General features: G+C 38.7%; 2 protein-coding genes across 4 annotated transcripts; one reads left to right on the top strand and one right to left on the bottom strand.

Annotated features, from left to right (window-relative positions):
- The first annotated feature begins 712 nt into the window (after window positions 1-712).
- On the top strand, window positions 713-6,744 carry LOC122671208 (CTD small phosphatase-like protein 2). 3 transcript variants are annotated; one of them, XM_043868313.1, is made up of 7 exons: window positions 713-851; window positions 1,581-1,837; window positions 2,536-2,669; window positions 4,203-4,296; window positions 4,559-5,122; window positions 5,574-5,911; window positions 6,447-6,744. In XM_043868313.1, exons 2-7 carry the CDS (start codon window positions 1,678-1,680, stop codon window positions 6,663-6,665), a joined length of 1,509 nt encoding a protein of 502 aa, XP_043724248.1. In that variant the 5' UTR covers window positions 713-851; window positions 1,581-1,677; the 3' UTR covers window positions 6,666-6,744. The 3 variants fall into 3 exon arrangements, with proteins under 3 accessions (XP_043724248.1, XP_043724249.1, XP_043724250.1); XM_043868314.1 differs by lacking the exons at window positions 2,536-2,669; window positions 4,203-4,296 and having other exon boundaries at window positions 714-851; XM_043868315.1 differs by lacking the exons at window positions 713-851; window positions 2,536-2,669 and having other exon boundaries at window positions 1,623-1,837.
- A 1,367-nt stretch (window positions 6,745-8,111) lies between these two features.
- LOC122671207 (serine/threonine-protein kinase RIO1-like) lies at window positions 8,112-23,072 on the bottom strand. Its single transcript, XM_043868312.1, has 12 exons — window positions 22,756-23,072; window positions 22,164-22,292; window positions 21,379-21,471; window positions 21,077-21,156; window positions 16,427-16,540; window positions 15,676-15,749; window positions 11,064-11,140; window positions 9,829-9,912; window positions 9,659-9,751; window positions 9,434-9,541; window positions 9,277-9,351; window positions 8,112-8,558 (listed from the first exon to the last, which is right to left on the bottom strand). The coding sequence occupies exons 1-12, from the start codon at window positions 23,050-23,052 to the stop codon at window positions 8,112-8,114; spliced, it is 1,671 nt and encodes a 556-aa protein (XP_043724247.1). The 5' UTR covers window positions 23,053-23,072.
- Between the last annotated feature and the right edge of the window lie 4,192 nt (window positions 23,073-27,264).

Here is a 27,264-nt window from a genome sequence, read left to right as displayed (position 1 = left end):
TAAGGTTAGGCATGTTGGCGCTATGCCCAACTTAAATCTGCCTCTCTCCCACCCTTTACGGAAATTACTCCTCTGTCCTCCCCATCCCACCTCTCTAGTCTCAATTGGACACAACCACTAGTTCCAAGAGAACCAGCGGGGTGCCCTAACCTGTCCCCCAAATTAATTTCAATTCAATGGATGGGAAAGGGGAACTGATATTGATGTTTCCCTCCGCGCCCCACTCTCTCCCACTTATTTTCAAAATTTGAAAATTTAAAAAATGATTCTGCGCACGCACGAGGGCTTGAACGGTGAAAAAATAAAATAGAAGGGTAAAAGGGAAAATTAAGAACGTGGACAACGGGCAGCAACACACCGACAACTTATAGGCGACAACCGGAGGAGGATTACGGTAATAAAGAAAAGTGAAAAACCAAAATTGGACGGGAATTCCAATATACGTTCAATCTAGTCCGTTCGATACGAACATAATGATGTCATGGAAGGTGAACGTTGAGATCTAACGGAAGCCCTAAAATTAAAAATCCACATTTTATTACTTACTGGTACTACTTTCACACTTTCACTCTCTCTCCTCAATTACATTATTCTACAGAAAAATCGTTATTCTTTTCCTTCTTTTCTCCTCTTTGGAGGGAAAACCTCCGTCCACGCCTTCTTCCAGTTCCGTTCGTTTCTATCCAACAAAGTTATAGATAAAGTTAGGGTTTCGTTGGGTCTGAAGACTTCAGCTCTGCTACATTACTCGTTATTTATGATTTATTGTTATTTTGGACCGATCGGAGCTACGGTTACTGTACTTCGTCCTATACAGTTCTGTTTTTCTCAGAACAAATTTTTTGTTTCAGGTATGGAGTTATGAAGCTTCTGTTAGCTTTTTAATCATTCTTGTACTTCCTGTCCGCTGGATTCTTTTTGTTGTTGAGCCATTAGGGTTTTAGTTGTTACAGTACTGTTAGTTACTGAATTGTCATTGTTTAATCATTTTTCTAGTTGAAGTGGTTTCGGTCATCTCTGATGAATGATTGCGGTTTATGTTACCTAAAGTATTCGGTTGCGTGTTCGAGAATTTGCATTATTTGACACTTTTGAAATAAGTGGTCCTTTCAGTAATTAGGGTTTGGTTTATTACTTAACCAAAATGTACGTGAATTCATTCATTGAAGAATATAAGATGGGAATAAATGGATTAATCCATTTCCTTATACTGAGCTTAGAATCGCTTGCGCTAAGTAACACGACCGTCCAATGAATTTCTATTTTGATATATATTGATTCATTGAGTTTGATTTTCTTAACTTTTACTTACTCTTCACTATGATGAATTGCTCTAGTTTTACTATCCCAATGGGGGGGGGGTGATAAGTAGTCTTCACAACAAGCTCTTTCATCTTCAAGAGATCATTTTTCCTGTATATTCTCAAATTTACATGGTCATGGTTGTATCTTACATTCTATTTAAGCAATCAGAAGAATTCTTGTTGTCTTTTTCTGATGTATTGAAAATATCAGCTGATTGATATGGATGCTGAGGTCGTCTGCTTTGAAGAAGTGTCATATGGGGTTGTATTCTGTAGGCAGGGGCTTGAGAATGGAGCAGCATGCTGATCTTCAATAGTACTCTTTAAGAGCAAACATAGCTTATCATCTGGTTAGAGATCTCTACTTGATTTGATGATGCAAACCAAGAAGAAATTACCAACAAGAAATTCTACTCGAGAACATGCCAGTCCAAGAATATCTAGATCACAGAAGAAAGTAACTGAGAATGTGCAACTTGTGGAAAGCAAAGTCACGGAGCTTATTACATCTTCTGCTAGAAAGCAGAGATTTGGTATTGCATAACCTTTGTCTTGGTTTTATTTTTTTATTTTTTTATATATTTTTATTGTAGTGAGTGAAATTTAACATTCTGATTTAGACCCTTCTCATGTTTTTTGATTGAAAAGAATCCAAACATATTCTACATCCCTGATAATTGTCGGGATCAGAATTTTTTTCAACTTTTTTTCCTGTAATTTCTTTGTATGCTTATCTGATGTTTTTTATGTATGTTTAATTGTTCTTAGAAAGTTTTCTTATTTTATGGGCTTATGGAGATTGTGTTGGGTTTTCATTGATCCTCTAATTGCTTTGATGAGTTAAACATTGCTAATATCTATTCTATTTTACATAGAAATTAAGGTCTTCTTCCAATAATTTTCGAATATTGGCCATTCTATTTCTTGCTGTCTATTGTTTTTGAGGTTTGATTAGTAGGTTCTATAATGATGTTAGTGACTCTTTTGTAGGGTTTTTTTTTTTCTGGGGGGGGGGGGGGGAAGGGGGAGGGGGATTGGGAGTTGGGACGGTTGCTTTTGTTTTAAGAATCTGCAGGTATTCAATAGCTTTATCTAATCTTTGATCTTCTTCATTACTACCAATACTATGTTACAAAAATTAGTTGCTCTTTTAATTGCTTCATGGAGACACCTCATTCATTTTCTTGCAAATGAAACTTATATGCCATCCTTTTGGTTTTTCTTCCAATAGGTGGTCTGCAAAAGAAAAGTAGAGAGCCAGTAGCGGCTAAAAATTTGAATCCTAGTCATAAATTGCCACATGATGGAGATCGCAGTAGATGCTTGGGTTATAATGCTGCTAATGGTGCTCCGATTGACCATAAGGTTGAAGATCATGAGACTTCATTGCTCAATCATTAGTATTTACATAACTATTTTATTGTTCAGAAATTGTCCTTTGATGTATGCCCACTGTTTGCACATGGCTTTTCTTTTTCTATGTTCATGTATCAAAAATATTTGATAAATGATATTTTGTAGGTAAATAAATAGACCATGACATATGTAAATTAATGAGAATTGTAGGGAAATAAATATACCGTTATTTATGACATCTAACTGCTGATTGCTTTGAGGGAAAAATAATAACTTTACAGAGGAGAGTATTGGTTTGTGTTCAACAGGTTGGTACGATCAGTAAGATAGAGCTGCCGGTAGGGGAAGGGAAGATTATATAAGATTTTAGTGGAATCTTTCCTAAAACTAGTACTTGTGTCTGAAAAGGATAACACATAATAGTCTTGAGTTGTTAACATAGAGTAGGTGTCTATTAAGGTCAAAGTGTTGGACATTTGATGGCAGTATCCAATTGTCCTCATTTTGGTTTGTATTTTGTATAACAAAATGTGGGCAAATCTATTAGATTAGTAGGGTAATGTTCAAACCATAGTATTAGAAGTTACCTGGATATTTTTATTGGGAAGGCTTTGGTATTTTAATGCCCACCAATTAAGTTTCAGGAAAGCTCTGTGCACTCTATCCAGTTTACCCAGGTGGCCCTAAACCAATTATATTGACTGCCTCACTGGTACATTTGGCTTGAAATCATATGCTCTTCGCTAGTTCTTGACACAGCAGAGGATTAGGTTGCCGCTTAATCAGTACAACAAACTAGGATGGGTGTACACACTCGGCTCTTCCATGTATTTGGCTGGTTTTAGGCATATATGGTGTGCCGACAAGATGGATCCAACAGAATATTGGTCGAGTTTATGGGTCTGTCCAGCAATACCTCGATGTTCATATCTACATATATTTAATACTTTTAAGTGATCTTTAAATAAAAAAAAGAGTGTACCTAGGGCACGAGGCTAAGTCTCAATTGAACAACCTTACTTTATGTGATCTTTAAAATTATTATTTTTGGAGTTTCTATTTGTTCAAATGATGATCAAAGTTCCAAGAGGTCATATGTTAGCAGGTCTAATCTGGTATTTGATCCATCACAACCCTAAAATCCAGGTATTTTGAATGTAAAATTTAGTTTAAAATGAATAAACTAAACATAAATCTATGTCCTTGATATTTCTTTCCGTACTGAATGGGCATGTCCTTGCCTGCAACATTGGACATCATCAAGTGCGAGTTTTGAATGCAGATAGACGTGTTGGGAATTCATTTTCTGTTACAAATTACACCTTGCTAGCACTTTTGTCCTGCTCTCTGCTATTGGTACTAAACTCCTAAAATATCACCGTTGCGGGTTTTATAGATTTTGAGAACTAGTGTATGTTCATGTTAGACAACTGTTCTCTATCTGGCTGTTGTGGAGATAATTCCCTGGGGCTTTTTTTTATGGGGGGGTGGGTGGGAGGAGGAAGGGGGCTAAAGATCTTAATTAATTTTTTTATCCTGTAGGGATCTCATGAAGGAACTGGTGAACACACATTGGATACCATATTTTCGCCAGCCTTTCATGTTCCGAAAGATGGGGGTGTCATTGCAAATGGAGGTAGATAATTTTGTATGCATCTTAAACTTTTGCTCCAAATGTTTTCCTTTTGGGTATGAGATGTTATTATTGTTGCTGTAGTAACATATAGATTTATCTTCCTATGTGTTTCTCTCTAGGAGTGTCTCTCTCTCTCGCTCTCTTTTATCTTGCATCTCCCCTCCCTTCTCCACATTTGTCAATTCTTTTCTGAAATACATTTTTATTAAATGGCATTGAATCTGTCAATAAGTCTTTATACATCTCAATTAAATGCTTTCAGTAAGCTTCATTAAGTTTTTCCCAAATGAAGACCAGAAAGTCCATCAGAACTCTGGAATTGTGGGACCAGTTGATACATTCGGAAGTTTTGTTTCTCTACAAACTTTTAATTCAACTGGAAAAGATGAAGAGAAGAACTATAGCCAGAACACTGGAATAAAAGTCGCTACAATATGCCCTGTTGAGATGGATGTGGATTCAAACATTTGCTCTGAGCACTTAGATATGGAGAACAGTAGTCATGAGATGCCTTCTTCAGAATCTAATGGGGTGTCGCAGTGTAATAAGGATCAAGTTGTGACCAGTCTATCATCTGAGGTTTCAGCTATATACCTTGCCATGCAGCAGTCGAAGTTGGAGTGTGTTAATGAGCCCAGCCAAGATTCAATTTCTACTGACGTATATGTGGAGACTGATGATGTTGAAGAAATTGATGATTTTGATCCATACTTGTTTATAAAGAATTTACCAAACTTGTCTTCGGTGGTTCCTACCTTTCGGCCCATGCTACTTCCAAAACAAACTCGGAGTTGTCCCCGTACCACCCTTGTTTTGGACTTGGATGGTAAGGATTTTTTAATGTTTGATTACATCCTTTGCCTTCTAAGATTCAGTTTCACTTTGGGCATTAAATATGACTTTGATTATTATTGTCAATAATAATTAAAAGTTAAACTCTTTTTTTTATTTTTTTATTTTAAGGGAAAAATAATGCTGCTTGGTTGTGTGGTTCCTGCGCCCAGTCACAGGAGCGCGCAAATTTATCGCCCTGCCCACCATGAAATCAAAAAACCTATCCATGTCAATGCTCCTGTGCGTGCTCTCATTGGCTCTTGTGCTGGTGTAGGGGCTACACGACCAAGCAGCAATCTTGTGCCCCCATATTTTAAATACATAAAAAATGTGTTCCAATTTCTAACCATATATACCTTTCACTTGTCGAACTTGCATAATTAATGCATGTACCTGTTTGGAAGGATTGATGTATTTGCTGAGACTTTTATTTGGATTTGCAGAAACTTTAGTGCACTCCAGCCTTGACCGCTGCGATGATACAGATTTTACATTTCAGGTAAATTTTAACCTTAAGGAGCATACGGTCTATGTTCGATGTCGTCCCCATCTCAAGGACTTTATGGAGAGGGTTGCCAGCCTTTTCGAGATCATTATCTTCACAGCTAGTCAAAGCATCTATGCAGAACAGCTTCTGAATGTACTGGATCCCAAAAGGAGAATATTTCGCCACCGTGTTTATCGTGAGTCCTGTGTTTTTGTAGATGGTAATTACCTCAAAGATCTGTCTGTTCTGGGCCGTGATTTGGCACATGTGATAATAATTGATAACTCTCCTCAGGTATTATACTGTTCCCTTGAGGTTTTCAATAATCAATACACTTGGTTAAATTGGAATGATTTTATGACTAAACAACTCCTCTTCATCTCAACTACTGAATTGAGTTGAAAATTATACGATCAGAAAATTTTTGTTTCTGATTCTTTTGGTGTTCTAATGATATAGCATGCTGGGTTCCTGCTGTAGAATTTGGGTGTAGGGGAATACTATCAGTTTATGTTGCTTATTAACATCGGTGCAATTATTTGTTCATTGTATTTCCTTGCATAAATTTCATTTCTAAATCATTTGTTCATTGTATTTCCATGCATAAATTTCATTTCTAGGAATGCTTATATTATATTACCTATTATATTACCATTATTACCCATCCGAGCAGTCATATAACAAACTCCCAGTTACTGTGGATTCAGACTGTACATGCTCTGAAACAGTCGTAGTATTCTACAGATTTCTTCGGCTACAGCACTTCCTTTGTAACAACATTAAGGAAATCTATGAATAAGTTGTAAACATAAGTCTTGTTTGATGTCAGGCTTTTGGGTTTCAAGTGGACAATGGGATCCCAATTGAGAGTTGGTTTGATGATCGATCGGACCAAGAATTGCTTTTGTTACTTCCATTCCTTGAGAGCTTGGTTGGAGTTGAAGATGTTCGGCCATCAATAGCAAAGAAGTTCAACCTCCACGAGAAGATAGCTGCAGCTGTTTATCCGTCTTTGAACTCAAATAAAGGACTCCCTTTTGAACGATGAGCCTATAATGTTTGTTGCTTGCTCCATAGTTTGTACTAGTGCGTTATACCCGTCCCTTGTGCTATTAATTCATATGTAATGTACACCATGGGTCTGTCATAGCCTTGAATTAAAGGACAGTATTACTTAACTCAAAAGAGAAAAGGATTTCATTGTGTAAATGATCATATAATTCATACATAGTTTGGAAATCCCTCCTTGGGATAGGTAAAACTTCCTGTGACCATGTAGCTATTAATTATTAGAGCAACATGGCAGTTTGATTAGGCCAGGACTGTATTGATATTTGACCGGTATGACTGGGGAGTTTGACTGGAAAGAAAGTGTTTTGATTCAGTATTGGAATGATACGGCATATCAGTATCAATTTTGACAGCTACCAATATTGTGAACGAAGTCCATGATTCGTTGGGGCAGACCTATAAAGACTTTTGGACTCTAGTTTTTCCTTGAGCCACGGTGAAGGGAAATCACTTGACTGCAGCTTTTGAACGGGTGAGAGAGGGTATTGTTGGAATAGGGGAGTGATGTTTTAGGACCTCAGGTGGAAAATTATCTCCTTCAGTTCCCCCTGCCTGGCCTACTTCCCCAGTTCCTCTAACAAGGAGGGTGGATCTCACTTGGGCAGAGTGTTTAAGCAGGGGTAGGGAACTGGAGGGGATGGGAAAATTATTTCCACATTATATTGATCCACTGGCAATGTTTCCGCAGACGGAGGTACATACAGCTTGATGACCACTTTTTCGCTTCTGTTTCATGGTTTCTTCCTAAAGCCTTAAAAGGCCGTCTCTAGCTTTTGATATTTGGAGAACTAGTGCCAGGCAATTCCGGTCTAACAATACGGGAGGGGGTGTTCCCTGCCTGGTAGCGGAGGGCTACGTCAGGTGAGAACCAATGAGCGGTGGCCACCCATTCACCTGAATGCACACGATTTGCTAATCCTATCCAGTGATGGTTCAAGCGCTAATGAAAACATGGCCTCACATGGCTGCCTGCCTACCAGGTGCGAGGGGATCCTATTCATTTTAACTTGGCTAGCCCCATAAGCTTTTATAATCCAATCAATCATAAAAAATGGCATTTCTGATCATCCAATACAAAAATCAGTTTCCAACACGTGAACAGTTGGGAAAGTAGGTTCAATTGGGGTAATCAAACATTATCATGGGATGGTGCTTCTCAACCACATAAATAGAGGCTAGCCTGAACCTGATGCAAATTACGCACTGTTACATTGAGGTGAGTTTCCCCTCAAAAAGTTACTCTGCGTTGATCACAGAGCTGCAACTGAGTAATCCTTTCTCTAGCCACTCTTTACATTACAGTGAACCGGGTCAGTCTTTGTTGGTTGGGCTTAAACTACCCGTGTCACAAAAAAAACTGGAAGAATAAATGAACAAATCATATAAGTAACACTTGAGAAAGAAAATAATGGTCTCCCAAGTCCTACCTGGACTTTTTTGCCTTTGCCGTTTTCTTCTTTCTCTTCTTCACTGCCTTAGGAACTTTCGTCTTCCTAGCCTCCCTCTTCTCCTCTTTAACCTTCTTCTTGTTTTCTTTTCGAGCAGCTCTTTTATCAGCCGGTGTCTGTGTTTCAGTGTCAGAAGTCGTTCCTTGTGAGACACCTGAGCTCTCTTCTTCGTCTGTTTCAGATTCCGTTTCACTGTTGGCTGAGTTGGTCAGCGCAGCTTGATTAACAATTGAATCTTGGAATGATTTCTGTTGCGACTTCTCTTCAGTACTTTGAGCTGCAGTGGGTTTTACTGTTTGAAGAGCTTGCTTGAGTCCTGTTATTGTTTGGTAGTAAATATCCCCCGTGTCCTCACCACCCATTATCCGTTTGATATCCTCCTCAACATTTTTTACATGCTCTAATGTCCTCGGAATGAAAGACTGCAAATTTAAGAGAGAAAAGGCGGGGGGGGGGGGGGGTGATCCATGAATTGTAGTTTACTGAATGCTGGCTGCAGTAAAATAGCAGGTTGAAGGAATGGAAGTATGCTTCTGGATTATAATCCAATTGAGCATCAGTGCACCATGCTTTATATCGTAAGATCAACAAAGAAAAACATTAATAGAACAATCAAGCTGAGATGGATGAGAAGACAGACTGAGAAGTTGTTAGCCCAGACAGGTGACAAACAAAGGAGTCAACTGAAACACAACAGGAATCATGTAGCTGGGCCAACAAGCTGTGGAAGACTTAGTTGAGTTCATCTTTGAAAAACTTTCAACATTGACGACTCAACCCAAAGGCCTCAGGCACAGCCCGATCAAGTGAAATCATACAACTATTATGTCATTGAAATTGAATGATCTTGATACATATATCTCAGGAAGTTTCCATTCAGCATTCTCGAGAAATGTGATTCATTCAACTATCTGATCCCTACTAAATTAACAGATTTAGGCAAAACCAAGTCCCCAAGTTCCCAATTAAGAAAAATCAGATTTTGAACTGCCTAATGCAAGTGGATATACGTAGTATTTGAACAGATGCAACTGCTTTTCTAGAAAAACATCTTAGATGTTGATAATTATTGAGATTTTGCTCAAATAGGCAGTATGAACAAAAGCTCCTTTGACAATAAATGAGATGAGTTTCGATTACCTGCACGAAGACAGAGTCTGCAATTTCATCCTCTGCAGATATGACATCTCCTCTTGCCAAAATTTTTTGCTGAACCTGAAATAAATTAGAAGGCATGGTCAAGGAGATTTCAGAAAGTGTATTTCTGGGAAAATGGTTATGCATTAATGAAGCAAACCTCTTCTAAATAGTTGTCCACAGATTCATCCGCAATAGATGGATCAACTATGAAATCAAACAGCTCTCGAACAGTCATAACAGCCACACCATGTTTCCTAAAGAAATCCTGCAGTCCACCACATCCATGTTCCTCTTCTTTTAAAAACTAAGCTACAGGTTTTTCTTTTAAGTTATTTTCCTGCAGAAGAAAGTGCAAATAAATTTGTCTTTGTAACGAACTTACAGAAACATGGACACAATCTTCACGTAAGAAATCCAGTGCATGAGGATGGTCAAGGTCCACTGCTTGAGAAACATCAATAATGTACAAGTGACCCTGCATATTGGTAAGTGACACTTGATGGCAATTGTTTAATATAAAAAATGTCTCAGTATGCAAAACACACAGCTTACCTCAAAATAAAGTATATTATATTCACTGAGGTCTCCATGCACCAGTTTGCATTTTTGATATAATGTTCGCATCACCAAAATCATCTATTCATGCAGAAAATCTAGAGTTATTTCTATATAGACATTAACAGAGAACTTCAAAAAGAATCATATTCTTGAAAATATATTAGACAGTTAAGCATCATATCCAGCCAAACAGGAGGCTCCATAATGGTCAATGTCATTTATTTTTATAGATCACAGTGATTTATTATTGTGATTGTCCAGGTCTATTACATTGTTCAATATTTAGACGGCAATAAATAAAAAAAGCATAATTAAACAACTCAACTCAACATGAACACATAGTTGACAAACACAGGGAGAAAAGACAAAAAAATCTTGCCACAATTTTCCCATTTGTTGGACAATGGCATATCGAAACAGGTGACACTATCATGGGTAGACAATTGAGATCCATGGTATTGTACATCTCTAGACCCCCCCCCCCCTATAAAATCACTTTCCATTGGATAAAAAAATTTGACTACTTCTCAAGGAAACAAAGCTTTCTAAGACCTACTAGGGATTGTGCATTGCTCCTCTTCCAATGTTGTGATAACCTCTTTTCCTTGGAGGCTTATAGAAATACAAAGAGTACAATGTCTAACTGGTAGTGGATTGAAGATTATCTAATTTAGATAATACAGTTATTTTCCTTCAGTAATTAACTCAACTAACTCACTCATGACATGTCAAGTTTTTCTTCTTCCCTTTTTTTTCGTAGAAAAAATCGGCAATTACATTGGACCTTTGTCCCGAAAAAGAATAGGTATAGGATCAAATAGACGGAACACAGAATACGTCTTTCAAGTTATTTCACATCATTCAATAGGACATGGTCCCATATATATAAAAACTCTCTCTCCAGCCCCACCCCAGAGCAAAAGAATCTACCAAGGAGTTAGCCATCCTCAATTACCATTGGAACAAGATGTACTTTTATTCACATAAGGATGTCGCTCTCCATAGAAGACATAAGAATCTCCACAGTATTTCTGCTTACACTATCAGATCTCTTCACTGCTGTGCAGCACATACTAGTAGTGTTTGGGGCAATGCCTTCATTGCTCATTAACATGATGTCTTCATCTTAATTTTTTGTCAAATATTGATTTTTAGTTCTCCAGTTTCAGAAATTATAAAATGACAAAATTCGATGAAATTAGACAAGAGTCAAAAGGAGAAAGACATACCTCCACATATCCTTCACGTAACTTGTCTTGAGATAAAGCTGCATCCTTGAGACGAGGTGCAGCCCACCCTGTTTTGCCTGCATAGAAGAAAATATTAAAATTTTTGAGATAAGTCTCACAAATAGCATGCACCTTTTTTTTCTAAAGCTAAATTGACTAGAAGACAAGAACATCGATCCAATGCTTTAAAAAACATTTAAGTCATACGCCTTAAAGGGGGAGAAGTGATGTGAGGTGCAAGCCTTGCTCCTTTTCTATGCCTCAGCCATGAGGCATGCCCTCAAATATGTTAAATAGTAATAACCCAAACCAAACCCCATCCCCCTCCCCCCCAACAAAAAAAGAGGAAATGCTGAGAAATTAGGTTATTCTTGAACAACATTGAAGACACGTTTCATTCTATGAGGAAAAAAAATGAAGAGAAATATTAGTCCAAAATAGGATTGCAACGAGAAAATATTGGAGGGGGGAAAAACCCAAAAAGCAAAGGTGTGATTCACTATATAGAACATCACTCTTGGTTGGCTCAATCAATTCCCAAAATATGAGACAGATTCAATGGTCAGATTTAAAGTAATCAAAGAAACCTCAGGTTTGAAACAGAAACAGGACAGAACTATGGAAAAATTAATATCAGCAAGTCTGATCCACTCCAAACCCTGGTTGATGGTCTCTTTGGGTGAGGCCTTGAATGTCCCAAAAGATCCCCTTGACCTGATGGACAGATCAGTCTTAGGTGAGTAATCAAATCAGATTGAAACAAGCTCTAACACAGAGCGCTGCCACAGGATGTAAGAGGACCTTATCAACTATGATTCAGCAAGATCACTCTTTGGTTAAACTCCACCCAAACAAGCTCCACCCAATCAATTAAAATCCAACCACAAGGAAACAATGGCAATTCGGTAAAGAATCTGAAGTTATCAAGGGGGGAGTGGTAGAATTGTAAATAACTAGATGAATTAAAGAACTATTGGGGAGATGTGACACAAAGGGAATTAATATTTATTTGGTAGGGGCAAATTAGGAACCAAAAGCGAAGTAAGGATATTTGAAGTTGAAGATTAAAGCTGATGGCAAAATTGTAATTCCAATACTCTTCAACCTTCGCCAATATAGAAACCAGAATACCAAAAAAAAAAAAAAAAAAGGGTTCTTCTAATCCTTCGAATTCCCTCTCTAGTTGTCCGTTCAGAGTGTAACTTTGGGGAGAGATCGTTGCTCAAACCCTCTTGCTTCCAACCAGCATCAGACCAGAACACCAAGCAATAACTTGAGAAATTTCTACAACCAGAAGCTGACGGACAAGGTAAGAACCAGATCTGAAGTTGGTTCGATTCTCACCACTGGTAGGGATTTAAATCGCCTCAGTCAGCGACACTTGTGCCCCAATTTCCGGGTGGAGGTGGGAGTATAACAATGGACTTTCAGTGACTCTCCTCAGGTGACAGTATCGGTAACAATGGAAAAGGAATAGTAATTGAAAATAAAAGAAGAAAAGAAGAAGAAGAAAAAGAAAAAGAATTAATAACAGAGAGAAGAAAAAGAAGAAGATGCAAGAGAGAATTCAGAGGATAGAGAAGTACGCAGCTCTTGGCAACCAAGGTATTAACCTAAACTTCATTCAATTTCCAAAATCCATATGCAAATCGTTGGGCACAAGCTGTTATATAGATTAAACAAGAGAGTACTAATCCTTTCTGAAACAGAAAATAAACGTGGACTCCAATTCTTACTCTAACTATGGTGCTATCATAAGAATAAAATAATCCTAACCTTTCCGGCACATAACTACATCATAAGAACAACAGTAGATTGATGACTGAAGATTTAACTCAAATCAGTGAATAAATCAAGGCACAGCAAGATCATTAGATAGGGATTCAAACAGTACCTTAATTGGAGGAGAAAAAAACAGAGAAAGAACTACGAATTACAACTATGGTTTCCCACCTACAAGGTACAGAATCCCAGTGCCCTCCAAGGGTATCTCACCCCCTACTGAATCCAAAAGCATCCATTGAAGAAAATTTTGAACTTTCATTCATCTAAAATCGTATGGATCCTTGGCTCACTACAAGCTATTTATAAAAAACTAAAGCATAATCCTAATCAGAAAAAGGAAGTAAAATCCTATTGCTAAGCAACATAAATAAGAAACACAACAATAAAAGGAAACCTTCTCATGCGAGGTGAGAGTGTTCAAAGCCTATTAAACAACTTCAATTTAAAAAATAACTAACTAACTAAGCCTTATCCCATATGTCTACTTTCTACTCATATTTTAGACCCATTACAATGAAAACACATGGGATCAAAGGCCCAACATATACATAACCCAACCTAATAAAATAAACTCATTTATGTGAGTTACCTGCATCATAAAGCCGCAATCTCTATTAACAATAAACCCATGAAACTTAACTGCAACTCTAATAATTAATTGTAACATAAGGATAACAGGCATATTTACAAACTTGCTAGTAATGGGACCAACAAACTAGGAGAATACCGAAGAAAATGGAAAAAGAAATAAGTAAGAGGTTCACTGTGAACAAAGCTAGCTTTTGACCATCAAACCACTTGGAAGAAAATCATTCCCTTGACCATAGCCAACAACTAAAGGAAACACTTCCCTCTTAAGAAAACCAAGCAGCTGGACCGGGCTGCAAAACGATACAGCTAATAAAATCTGTGCTCCCCTTTTTTACCCCATACATGGGCTGCAACCTAATGCAATAAAACCTACAACAAAAGCATAACGGACACCTAAGCCACATACCTATGATTAAAAAACAATATGCTACACACCAACTCATAATAATGCAGTGCTTTCCTGATCCAAAACTAATTGACTGGATCAAGCCACCAGATTCTCTGTACAAATGCTCCTACATCATAAGGACATAAGCTCTCTGGTAACAAATAGAGCTATAAAAGTTGCATGTAATAATAGCATAAAGTGCCTCTAATTAATAAACTCAAAAATTATAGCATGAGCATCCCAATGGCCCAATCAAGTGGTCTGGATATGCTCCACCAAGCATTGGATTTTTTTTTCTGGTGATTGGGAGAATTGCAATACAGGAAATTAGGTCTTCTTTGTCACTTTGCTAAGGGGTTACTTTTGGATGGTCAATACTTAATTGTTTTGCATGATATTGGTGTTGTTTGAAAGGTTATTGACATAGTTGTCACGGCAGTTAGGGGACCCAAGGTGTTGGAGAGGGTAAAAAATCAAGGTGACCAAGGCGTCCAAGTCGAACAAAGCGCCTGGACGCCTAGGCGACGCCTTGACAACTATGACTTATTGAGTTATGTACACAATGAGACTGAAATCTTCCAAGTCTTAGTTGCATTAAGAAAGTTATGATCAATTTACTGATGCGGTGTTGATCTATGACAAGATTCTATTTCAAGTCCATTTCTTTGATTAGTAGTTTTATTTGTTTAAGGGATAAAGCACTCATTGAGTTGCTACAATATTATGAGACTCATATTAGGAGTTATCATTAGCAAGACATCGGGATTTGATAAACACTTATAAATCTCATTTGTAACAAGCATATTTTAGTGTATTTTGTTAATGGACTGAGTTGAGTCTGCTTTGGTGAAGTCATGGGGACTTTCTCTTGCAATATTCCCAGGGCTATGACCTAGTGGGTTGGCTTTTTTATTGATGGTTTGAATTTCTAGGTTGCTTGTTATCCTTTTGTACTATTCCATTTCATTAGTTCTGCCGTTTCTTCTTTCCACCATTAATTACATCTTGTGTAGATCTGTTTTGGAATTTCTCCTTAAAATTCCTTTGGGTTCATTACCCATAGGCATAATAATAGGGGTTATCAATCCCTTGCCTGCATCACTTTATGATAGATAACTCTCACGGCATTATGCATTTATCATCTTTGCATAGAAAAAAATGTAAAAAAAAAAAAAAGCGCTTGCTCATGAGGCTTATGTTTCACATCACAACTTAGCATATGACAATATTGCTCAGATGTTTTTAAAAAAGTAGATGGAAAGCTAAATGCATTTGTGTAATTCCGAAGTCCTGCACAAAGCAGCATTGAATTACTGGTTACAGAGAATGTTAGCTTAAGTGGTGTATAGTTCAGATTTGGACCACCAATACTTGGCCCAAAATATGAAATCACCTAAGCAAAATCAACTGGATTGGGTAATTATTTTCTCTACAGGTTGACAGCAATACAATACATCAGATGAGAGGGGAAAAATAAACTAATAGAACTGAATTATGTCTTTAGAGTTCTATATAGGCACCTCAAAATTTTCATATGTGCATCACACCAAAACCGACCCTATTAAATATTGGAAACCTGTGCTGCACTGTAAAGAAAGCATGAAATTTACACGATTTTACAACTGAGCAAGGTGGAGAGGAGAGGGATAAGGTCCCAGGGTTTTTCAAATACGAAAACCAACCCCTAATCTGGAGTGCTATACTGATCCATATAACCCACCAGAGTTATGCAGGGATCCTATTTAACCAGCCTGTTGTCATCAGTCCCTACACATCCTAATATTCTATTAACATCATACCATAATTTAAAAGCAAATAAACAGTACTGAACAACTGGAGAAAGAATACCTATGAATTCCATGACCAAAACATGAAGCCTCAAAAGAAGAGGTGTTGGACACCTAATTCCAGCTGCCTTTATCCTGCAGTTCAAAGAAGTACGAATCAGAAATAAAATCACAATTGTCTTAATGTCTGTTTTTGACAGCAGAAACTTGCCCTGCAGTGAATTCAATGAGTTACCTCTCCAACATGCTTAATCAGCATAATCATTTTTTTTTTGGGGGGGGGGGGGGGGGGGAATAAAGAACAGATTTAATTGAAGAAAACAGAGAAGGTGCAACTATAAAAAACAACAACTACAACCGGTCACAATTACCAGGACACCAGATAGCAAACTACATGATAGGGTAGGAACCCAAATACATGTTTATCCATTGATTTCGGTTCTAGCTAGGTCACCTGCTTACCAGTAAGCGGACCAGCAGCACTAAAGCTTCTAGCATTTCTAAAAAAAAGTTGCAATTACTTTCAGGGGTACTCCGGATTAAACAACGGCCACTTGACAATCAAGGCTGCATCACCCTCAATAATTAACTAAAATCTCAAGTCCTTTTATAATAGGGCATCAGCTCAGCAGTGATGGAATCAGCAAAACCAATCACAACTGAATCAATCACAAAAAATGTTGCCTGGTTGATCTCTAAAGGCCCCATAAATGTCACCTGGGCCCAAGTTGCCTATTGAGCGAGCTACCATCAAAATTCAATTTCATATCATGCAACGGGGGACCCAGAAAGTGTATTAGAGTTCCATTTACCTCAAGAGGTTTCTCATTTCTTTCTCTGCCCAAGTCTTCACCATCTTCCTTGGATTATGCTTGCAGTAGCCATGTCTGAAACGATAATCTCCTTGTACATACCTATCTCTATCCCTGAAATGGTTAGGACAGAAAGACAATTAATCAGACAATGTCACAACTTGATATGCAGAGTCTGGAAACTAAATTGGCAAGTCGCAGAGTGGAACCATAAGCCAAAGGATGGCAAAGACAAAGAACAATCATTGTGGAATCTCTGAGACAAGAGGGTCAGAACCACAAGAACATAAAGAAATGAAATGCATGTGTATTATAATACGGACACTTGTTCAGTGTTCACACTTACTAATTTTAACTTCTTATTTTTATATTCATTTTCTCGATCTACACATACCTACAATCAAATGAAGGACTAAATGAAACAAAATAGAAGACATCATAATGTATGAAATAAGCTAAAAGAAGAATTCACAAAAGCTACAATTTGAAGTCACAAGGAATAAATAAAATAGTGATGACGAAGGTGATAAAACTTTATAAAGCTCTTCTTTCCTGAATACATCTCCATCATTCTAAATTTTGTTCCATTTCAACTCTAGTCATAGATCGTCTTCTTTGAGTGTTTAATTGTTGAATAGAGTTTCTGGTAGTCCCAATGCGTCACTGAGAGGGGGGTGAATCAGTGACTCTCAAAAACTCTTCCTTACTGTGGCCCTTTCTCATTCGTAGATGCCACCTCACACATAATATGGTCTACCAGGTGTGCACACCAATTCTGCAACGAACACACTCCCAATATGAAACACAATAAGCAAGCACAACCACAATACAGAGTCTGCACGCGGTTCAGCAAGGGTGCCCACGTCCATGGAGCAATACCCAAATCAGGGCTTTGTATACTGCTCAATACACTAACACAATTTCAGTCGCTACAAACGACCTAGGATCACTGACTCCCATTACAACGGTTCTACAATGGTTCTTGCACCCACAAGGAACCCTAAGGGCTACAATCCAACAAACTACCAAGCACCCACTTGATAAAGATTACCAGTATAATAACATTACAAACCCAACCCTCAATACATCAGTGAACTAGGAATTTTAGCACAACAATCCTAGAGCAATATAAAACTGGGTTTTGCAAGATGTCGTGTTACTTTCCTTGAAGTATTCACAATCGAGAATAACATGCAGACAAGTTCCCCTAAACGATTCACCGTTGTGCAGCAGTATATGGTGAAATCCAGTTCTTACTGAACTTATCTGAAAAACGAAGGCATCAAACAATTATCGAATAGGCATAACCTCTCTCTCTCTGTTCTTCTCTCCTCCTCTGCTAGAGGCAGCTATCTCCTCTCTTTCTTGCATAGGAAATATTAGGGATTGGAGCCCTAATGACTAATTAAAAGAAAGATACCCAAGTTTAAAATTCATCCTTGGTTTAACCATCCGGTTCGACCATCTTCTGTGCATGGTCTGGAAAACAGCCGTATCTCCCTCATCCAATATCGTAATGAATTGAGACTTGTGCCCATAGTTGACAAGGCGTCACCTAGGAGGGCGCCTTGGTGTCGCCTTGATTTTGGACCCTCTCCAACGCCGTGACAACTGAATCATTATCCCCTCCAATTCGCTGCCCCCTCCAATTCCTCCAATTCCTCACATGGGGGCGGAAATGACCACCCTACCCCCTGCCCAAAAACACTGCCCAAGGTGGGGTCCACTCCCCCTATTAGAGGAATTGGAAGAATTGGAGGTGATAATTATTGCGTGACAACTATGCTTGTTCCAACTGAAAGAAGATTCGAAGCGTTACATCCTTGAAATTCCTTTAAAGTCACGCCATATGTAAAACCGGAATTCTAGGCACAACTTTGGGAATAAGATTCTACTGCTTTGCGCACCAATGGGAAATTTTCCATATCTCTCTCTCTCCCGTTATTTGATTGATCTAATTCCAAATCCGTTGGAAAGAAGACTCAAATATCTACATTTTTTAAATTTCTAGCTTCAACAAATTCCAAGTGGAGGTTAGCTCAAAATTCTTATAACGTGACATTATGAGAAAAATAGGATTCTGAGCACCATGCGCAACAACTGCGATCGAGATCATAGCTTCCTCGCCTGAATTCGGATTGACCCAATTCAGGAGGCATTGTAAAGCTGATTCATAGGGCTAGAGTCTTTTAATATTGAGTTTCAACTGATTCTCCATCTAAGATAATTCAAAATCCTATGAAGTTTCTACTCACTGCCAAAATAACAGTCAAGCCTGTCTACAGACTCCCAACAAAACACACTGCACTTCGCCTTGTCTCCACTCTAAGCTCTCCAGCACCACCAAACAAATATCACCACTATGTGTTGGCTCTACTATGACCAAGAAGGTTGCCAATAATGTCGACTCACCAAATGACACCAAACCATCTTCCACTTGGTCTGAATATCTTCTGACTCCACATGCCCAACAGTTTCCATAATTAATTCTCATACAATTAGATGAACACATGAACACTTTTCGCTATTAAACTGATTGCTTAAAAAGATTCCAAACATCCATGAGAAGGAGAACCAAGTTCTCACTCACATAGTTGTAACCAACAAATTGAGTATTAGCATCAAGGGGTGCTAAACAACTACAACTCGACTGAGCCTTAGTTTGACTAAATGAGGTTGGCTACTTGGATCCTGTTATGGCATTCAACTCTATTCAAAGCCATACTTGTTTTCAACCTTAATCCATGCATGTCCCCTTTCTCCATTTCTCCCAAAGACATTTTAGGCCTGCCCCTTGCCCTTTTAGCTTCTCCAGTCTGAATCATATCAATTTTCTTAAGATATCATATAAATGCTGTAAAATGCAAGATATGCAAATATAGAAAACATACAGATAAATGCATGATCTGTTTTAATGCTTTAATAACATTTTCTGTTTCCTACTGTTTCACCTAAAAGCTTGAACTGTTAGGGAAGGCTAGCGCAAATGTATACATCAACACTCCACCGCACGTGCAGGCCAAGATCACATGGTCCTTGCACGTGGAGCTCACACGGCATTTCCTTCGCGCAGCACCGAGGGAGAAAAAATGTCAAGAAAACTCTTCCAATGCACTTCCCAGGAGTCTAACACTTAACCTCCCTGGTGATACCATGTTCGCTTCCGTTTCACCTAAAAGCTCGAATTGTTAAGGAAGGGCAGCGTGAATGTATACATCAACATTTTCCTATCTGACAAATTATGCTTATAATTAGATAGATTGATTAATAACCCAAAACTAATGCCTTTTGTACTGTTAGATATCCTCAGATTTCAAATTAAGGTAGGCATGTCACACTAGAGAATCCTAATTTAATATAATCCATCATCAAGAATTGAATTTTATGGAATTAAGAATGGCATAATACATAATAACAATGAGGGTGGACCATGGTGCAACAGTAAGGTTGCTCCATTGTGACCAAGTGGTCACAGGTTCGAGTCTCTAGAACCAGCCTCTTCGCAAAGTGGGGGTAAGACTGCATACATTATGACCCTCCCCAAACCCCGTAGTGGTGGGAGCCTCGTGCACTGGGTATGCCCTTTATGATACATAATAACAATAGAAAGCTCTTAAATAAGTGGCATCTATCACATTAAGACATGAGCAAACAAAGGGTACACTCTTTATGATACATAATAACAATAGAAAGCTCTTAAATAAGCGGCATCTATCACATTAAAACATGAGCAAACAAAGTGCAGTAAAGAAGATAAGAGGGAATATGGATATGTGAATTGTATTTAAGAGGATTTTTTTTATATGGTATTTAACACAATGTTTTTCAGAGGTTGGGCGAGTCTTGGCACCACGGTTAAGTTGTGCTATTGCAACCTGTTGGTTGCAGGTTCAAAACTTGGAAACAGCCTCTCCTGCGAAGCAGGGGGTAAGGCTGCATACATTTGCCCCTCCCAGGCCCTGCAGTAGAGGGAGCCTCATGCACTGGGACGCTCTTTCTTTTTTTTTCTGTCAAAGAGGTGGAGTGAAAAAATCACATAATCAAGATGTTAAAGACAAAGACCGTTGGATTTATTGAAGTCATTATATATGACTGATAACATCCACAGAAAGATTGTTGCATTGAAATTGGAGAGAGAGAACCTACTCATTGTGGAGAAGTTGATGAACAATAGAGTTTCAATCCAAGGAATCTTCAATCTGTTTAAAGCAATTGATGAAGCACTTTTCCTGGCAAATGAACAGGATTATTTTTTTTTTAATTCGCTGCAGATGTAAGAGTTTTGGGGCCAAAAGCAGGGGGACAACAGGAGTTCCAGATAAAGATACCCTATAAGGTAAGGTCACTCAATACTACTTTGATATGTATCAACCGTTATCAAACACTTTCCAGACCTCGGACCAGTACAAGCTGACACAACCAATACCTAGCAATAAATTAGTTGACCAAGGATCAATATATATCACCCAATCAAGCAATACATATCGGTCATGCATCCCTTTGCAGTAATATTCCACCATAACTCCTAACTGAAGAAAATGCAACAGACATCATGAAAAAAATACCTGAAAAGTTTGGTCATTCATGGATATGAAACTGAAAATTAGTCAAGATACAGGACAAGCAGTACAAAAAGATTGCTATACTCACTTAAACACAAGAATGGAAGTTTTGTATAGTTTGATCGCTAGTTCCTGCCCATCCAACTTTGTTGCATGATAAACATTTGCCTGAGAAATATGGATTTATCAAATTATGAAGAGTGAAGACATCATGCATGGATAAGATATTTTCCAAATTGCAACTGAAGCAAGTTATAGCCACTGCAAACTCAAGAGCAATCAAGGGGATAAAAGAAGACAAAAGATCACCAAGCAAACAAAGAGAAATATAGAAGAAACTCAAGAAATTTAGATGGCGATACAATGTGTGGGCAGTTGCATCTCACATACTTCTTTCCCAGTAGAAATGCAACCATTGATATCGTGAAACACGCCGCGATTCAGCATTTTGAACAGAACCATTCGAGTTCTTGGATCAATTGCCTGAAAAACATTACATTTGGTTATAAAATATCTTCAGGAAACCCAGAATTTCTGGTTCTATTCTTATTTAGCCTAAATACACGAGGCACGCCCCTCTATGATGGAATGACTGAAAAATAGAAAATACCAAAATAATGAAATAGTAAGCCAAGAGAGGCAGAATGCATGATTAATCAAAATAAGATGGATCAACAACAATGCTCAAAATCTCAAAAAAAAAAAAAAGAATCTATTTAATGAAAATTATATAATAACCAAAAAGAGAAGGTCGTGCTTGGCGCGTTGGTCAAGTGCTCACTTGCTGAACGCTTGGTCACGGGTTCAAGTCCTGGAAACAGGGGTAAGGCTGCGTACATTTGACCCTCCCCAGACCCTGCTAAATGCGGGAGCATTGGGCACTGGGTATGGCCTTTTTTTTATATATAATAACCAAAAAGAAATTGTGAAGAACATCTTCACATCCAGTGAGGTCTCTGATAGAACATAAATAAAGAAATTTCAACAAGAAAACCAAAAAAAACAGCTACAAGAAATTTTTAATTTATAACGGGAAAATATTGAACAATGAAATAGATATTTTGTTGATAAAAAACTGCTGTCAGCAAAACAAGCGAGGTGCATGGAACAACAAACACCGAAATGAGAAATTGGGTATAAAAGTAAACTCGAGTCCTTATGGAAATAAATATAACCTGCTCAACAGTGGCACGGTCTGCTTTTTCAGTGGTTTTAGTTCTCCCAATGGCCATCTCTCGAACACTTCCACGAATTGCAGTTGCTACAGAGTTTGACATGCCGACATTCAACCTCCCTTCCCACTCCTGCACCAATCAATCTTCTCAGTAAAAATAAAAAGAGACGCCAAAACAAGATTATTATCCCCCATTTTTTATGATAATGAAGCAACCAAATCAAAATTTCCTATGAAGAACAATAAGTATCCGTCGTTCAGGTCTAAAGAAATTTTATCCTGTTGGTTCAGTTCCACATGAATTATTTAATAAAGCACTTCCGGACATCAAGTTTAAACTTCAAATAATTCAGCACTATTTATGCCAGCCGGTACTAAACTAAAAGCCGATGACAGCTGCTCTCACAACTCACAATAAATCCCACTAATAAGCAACTCTAGAGAAAGGCAAATTTTGAACACTTGTAAGAGGTGCGATCAATTATTTAACGGCATAAACATCTGAAAGGCGTTTCAACAATAAACGTTAAATAACTCCTGAGCTCTGAGAAAGAAAAACTCTCGATGAATGTAAATGGTCAACAAAGAAATACCTCTAAAGGGGCAGCTCGGATGTGATTGGTGTATTTCTGGTTTCTATTCGAGAGAGGTTGAAGCGGAGATGAAAGAGGCCGGGAGTGAACGCCGCCATGTGCATTAGGACGCCTCGAAGACAAACAAAAAGGACCGTCGATGCCTTCTGTCTCGTCCTTGGAGTCTAACCAATCGAGGGCGTCTCCAATCTCAGAGTCTGATGACCATGAAAGACCTTCTTCTTCATCTTCAATCAGTCCAACTGGCTCTTCTTCAGGTTTCTGCTCTGCAAGTGACATTTCTTCTTCGCTCTTCATTAATTCCAGGGGTTTGGCGGTTCCTCTATTTCTGCCCGAAAAGCGCTCGCTTTCTGCGAACCAAAAAACAATGTGAAGTGCCTCGACGCCAATGATTTTAAACTCTGACTCGGGGTTGAATCGGGTCTATGACGATTACAATCCGGATCATATTGGAATCAGCCGAACTCGTTCTCCATAAACCCTAAAATTGATTTCCTATCTGAAACCCAACGATCCGGTCCCAAAAACCCTAAAAATCTGCTATTCCGAACTGTTCAGTCGTTCGGAATTAGGATTGATCATGAACACCGGATTCAACCAATCTGCTTTTTTTTTGGGTAAAGAAATCTAATTATATTTTGGGAAGTCGTTCTCTGCGTGGGATGCAGGGGCCATGCTGCATGCACTAGCCAATGAGAGCGTGCGTCAACACAATGGGTGGCAGAATTTTCGTCATACATGGGAGGCATGGCGGTCATTTCGTCGCCCACTGTGCATGAGCGTGGCCCTTACGTCCCACACAAGAAACTTTTTCCCTTATATTTTTAAACCATGCTCACCGCTAAAGTTCCAAAACCCACCCAAAATAGAAACAATCCAAAGCCCAACAAAAGGTGTGCCTCATAGTGGATTCCATGTGGGTGGTGCTCAGGGCCCAAGAAGGGTTCCTCGTAAGAGGACCTAAGTCGGACTCAGCCCAACACCACCGCTACACATAAAGGTGCCTAATGAACCGTTATTTTATTATTATTAAATTTTTTTTTTTGGTAAAGACCCCCAAGGGGATTTTTTTTTGTTTGTGTGTACAAGGGGCCCGCGAGAGGCCATACAAGGAACCCACAAAGAGGAGAGGGGAAAAACTTTTTTATGCAAGAGGCCCACTAGGGGCCATACAAGGGATCCACATAGGGGGCACAATGGAGACCCAAGAGGACCACGAGTTCCTTGGTAAGCAAGCATCGAGTACATAATAGTTTTGCAACCAAAGATGCCATCAACGGGACGTGACCAAGTCCACAAGCACTCACCTAAGGGAATCGTGCTAACCACTAAAGTAAGCCTTGGATCTGCAGATCAAGGCGCAGGGGGAAGAACTTTTTTGTGCAAGAGAGCCACTAGAGGCCACACATGGGATCCACAAAGGGGCCACAAACTTCTTGGAAAGCAAGTAAAGAGCACGAAATAGTTTTGTGACCAAAGATGCCATCAATGGGACATGACCAAGTCCACGAGCACTCTCCTAAGGGAACAGTGCCATCCACCAGAGCAAGCCATAGATCGTCAGGAGGGGGAAAAAGGAATTTATAGTGAGGATGAGTTAATTCGAAAAATGATAAAACTCATAGCCCAACATGAGGATATAACAAAGCCCAACATACTAAAAGGTGTGTTTGTAATAGAAAGAACAAACATCAAAACAAAGTTGAATCTACTTGATGTCATGGATGATGATAATGAAGACATCAGATGTCAAAATAAGACTGTTAACATTTAAATACCGGACTAATGTTTGGCAATCGAATTTAATAATCACCTAAGAAATTTCCCACTGAAGAGCCATTTTCATCTTCGACCGAATCGATATAGCTTCTCCGACAACAATAGATGTAGGGAATAGATGGTCTTATGCTGAACAAATCATATTGGAGTGCTCATTTAGTAGAATGCAACTAATATTTCCATTGATTTTTGATTTATTGAGAAAGTTGCATTACAAAGAATGACGTTGCATGCAACTGAATGTTGAGAAGAAGTCCCATACATAGACATTTGAGTAGGATAAACATGTGACTCTTTGAATAATGATAAGAGTAACCATTAAAGTAACCATTTATGTATAGGGCGACCAGGGAAAGAGGCTGACCTAAAAGAAAAACAAAAACCGAAGCACGTTTGTTGAACCAAAGGGCACTCAAATAATGCATGTTCCACTGTTTCATCAACAAGTCTTGAACATTGTCAGAGTCCACAATATGTCGTTTCTTGAGATTAACTTGCAAACACAACAATGGCACCAAGACAAGCTGATATAAGAAAGATTTAATTTTGAGAGGGCCCTCAGAGGTTCAAATAAGCTTCCAAACCGATTTCAGAATAGCGCATAACTTTCTTATGGAATGGGAAGTAAAGGGGGCAAAATATTCAACAGATCATTAAGCAGACTTAATTAAAAATAACCCTTTGATGGACGAAACCCATCACAAAATTTCTTTACTTCCTTCAGAGCTCAAGGCAATCGAAAAAATGGCTATCACTTCATGAGGAGAAAAAAAACATTGGAGTTTTGATACATTCCAATACTCAGCTGGATAGATAAGGTTTGAAACCTATGCATCAATACATGATGATGGCCTCAAAGATTGCACCTTATAATCCTCTAAAGATGGGACCCAAAGGTCTTCCCAAATATGAATTTAGCTTCCATTACCAACCAGCCGCATCTGTTATTTTTCAATAAGTAATCTTCCGTTTAGAATACTTCTCAGCTCCAAGCCCAGAAGGGATAATGACCAATGGATGCATACGAGGAATCTCCATCTGGGAAATATATACTTTGAAAAAGACAAGCCCATAGAGATTTCGGCTATTAATAAAATGCCATCAAAACTTTTTTAGCATAACATCATTCTGAAATTTGAAATCCCTTATGCCTAGCCCTCCCTCTAATTTAGGTGTATGTAACCACTCCTAGTTTAGCCAATTGATTTTTCTTACTTTATCTTTTTGGTCCCACAAAAATATGCATATCTTACCATATGAGTTTTCATATCTTGTATATATGCTGACTAAGATAATTGATCTTGATTGATCCTGCTTTGATTTTTTCCATTATAACTAGCACTATCTTAGGATGTAATTAGTCTCTAATTTGGGATGATTGATCCCTTGTAATCATGTACATATTTACCCCTTATATCAATGGAAGAAACACATAAGTTTCCATTCAATTCAATATTGCATATCTCCTTACCATATGCTTAACATGGTATCAGCTTAGACACGATTCTTGGGCATTTTCCTTTCTCTTTTCCAATGGGCGATCCCACAACCCCACTCCCTACCACTACTACCACCATCTCACCTACCTCTCCTTACTTTCTTTATAGTTTTGATCAGCCGGGTACAACCCTCATCACCCCGCTGCTTGATGGCGACAATTTTCCCACTTGGAATCGCGCCATACTAATGGCTCTTGAAGCCAAGAACAAACTCCAATTTCTCGATGGTTCCTTGCCCAAACCGGAGCCTACTTCGATTCATTTTGCCTCTTGGATTCGTTGCAACAATATGCTTTGTTCTTGGATTATTCACTCCACGGTTCCGACTATTGCTCACAATATCCTTTGGTTCGACACTGCTCGTGATGCTTGGCTCAACTTACAGGCTCGATTTTCCCAAAAGAATGCTCCTCGGATTTTTTAAATATGACATTCCATCTCCACCTTGCGCCTAGGCCATGACTCCATTTCGGCTTACTATACTAAACTCAAAGGTCTTTGTGATGAATTTTCTTCTTATTGCACTCTACTGACATGCACTTGCGACACTGTTACTACACTTCATGGCTTGTTTGAATCCGATTCTCTCATGGATTTCTTACAAGGCCTCAATGATTCATACTCAACCGTTCGAAGTCAAGTTCTTTTGATGGACCCTCTTCCATCGGTTGCAAAGGCCTATTCTTTGCTATTACAAGAAGAGTGCCAACGCTCTATTCAACCCACTCCTGCCCCAATGACCGAGTCCATTGTAGTTGCCGCCGGCTCTACCAAAGGAACCAATCAGCGCTCTAAACCTCTTTATCACTGTACTTTTTATGGCAAAGACGAGCACTCTGAGAGTCGTTGCTTCAAGAAACACGGGTATCCGGATGGTCGGACCCCGCGTTCCACCACCACTCGTGGTGGTCCGTCATGCCCTATTGCTCCTCTCTCTACCGCGGTCTCCTCGGCACTTGCATCTTCCGCCCCACCTTGTCTGTTAAACAAGTCACTCAGCTCTTGCCATTGATCAATGTCGGTAACTCTCATCCTCTTATATCACTTGCAGGTAAGTTTTGTTTGGCCTCTTCCTTCGGTTCCCCCCTTGGATAATCGATTCCAGGGTAATCGATCATATCTCTTGTGATTTATCCCTTTTTTTCAATATTTTTATTCCATCCCATGCATTACCTATCACTTTACCTAATGACACCCAAACCCCTGTTACCCACATAGGTGATGTTGTCTT

The sequence above is a fragment of the Telopea speciosissima genome, chromosome 8 (genome assembly GCF_018873765.1).
Source record: "Telopea speciosissima isolate NSW1024214 ecotype Mountain lineage chromosome 8, Tspe_v1, whole genome shotgun sequence".
NCBI lineage: Eukaryota > Viridiplantae > Streptophyta > Magnoliopsida > Proteales > Proteaceae > Telopea > Telopea speciosissima.
The sequence above is the reverse complement of the archived record's forward strand: the minus strand, read 5'-3'. Positions and strand labels throughout refer to the sequence as shown.

Coding starts and splice junctions, on each gene's coding strand:
- LOC122671208 (XM_043868313.1), top strand. CDS start 1,678: ATGATGCAAACCAAGAAGAAATTACCAACAAGAAATTCTACTCGAGAA. Junction 1,838..2,535: donor TGCTAGAAAGCAGAGATTTG/GTATTGCATAAC, acceptor TTCTTCCAATAG/GTGGTCTGCAAAAGAAAAGT. Junction 5,123..5,573: donor CCTTGTTTTGGACTTGGATG/GTAAGGATTTTT, acceptor TTGGATTTGCAG/AAACTTTAGTGCACTCCAGC.
- LOC122671207 (XM_043868312.1), bottom strand. CDS start 23,052: ATGAAGAGCGAAGAAGAAATGTCACTTGCAGAGCAGAAACCTGAAGAA. Junction 11,141..15,675: donor TTTGGTCATGGAATTCATAG/GTATTCTTTCTC, acceptor TCTTCTATGCAG/GCAAAACAGGGTGGGCTGCA. Junction 9,913..11,063: donor TACGTGAAGGATATGTGGAG/GTATGTCTTTCT, acceptor CTGCATGAATAG/ATGATTTTGGTGATGCGAAC.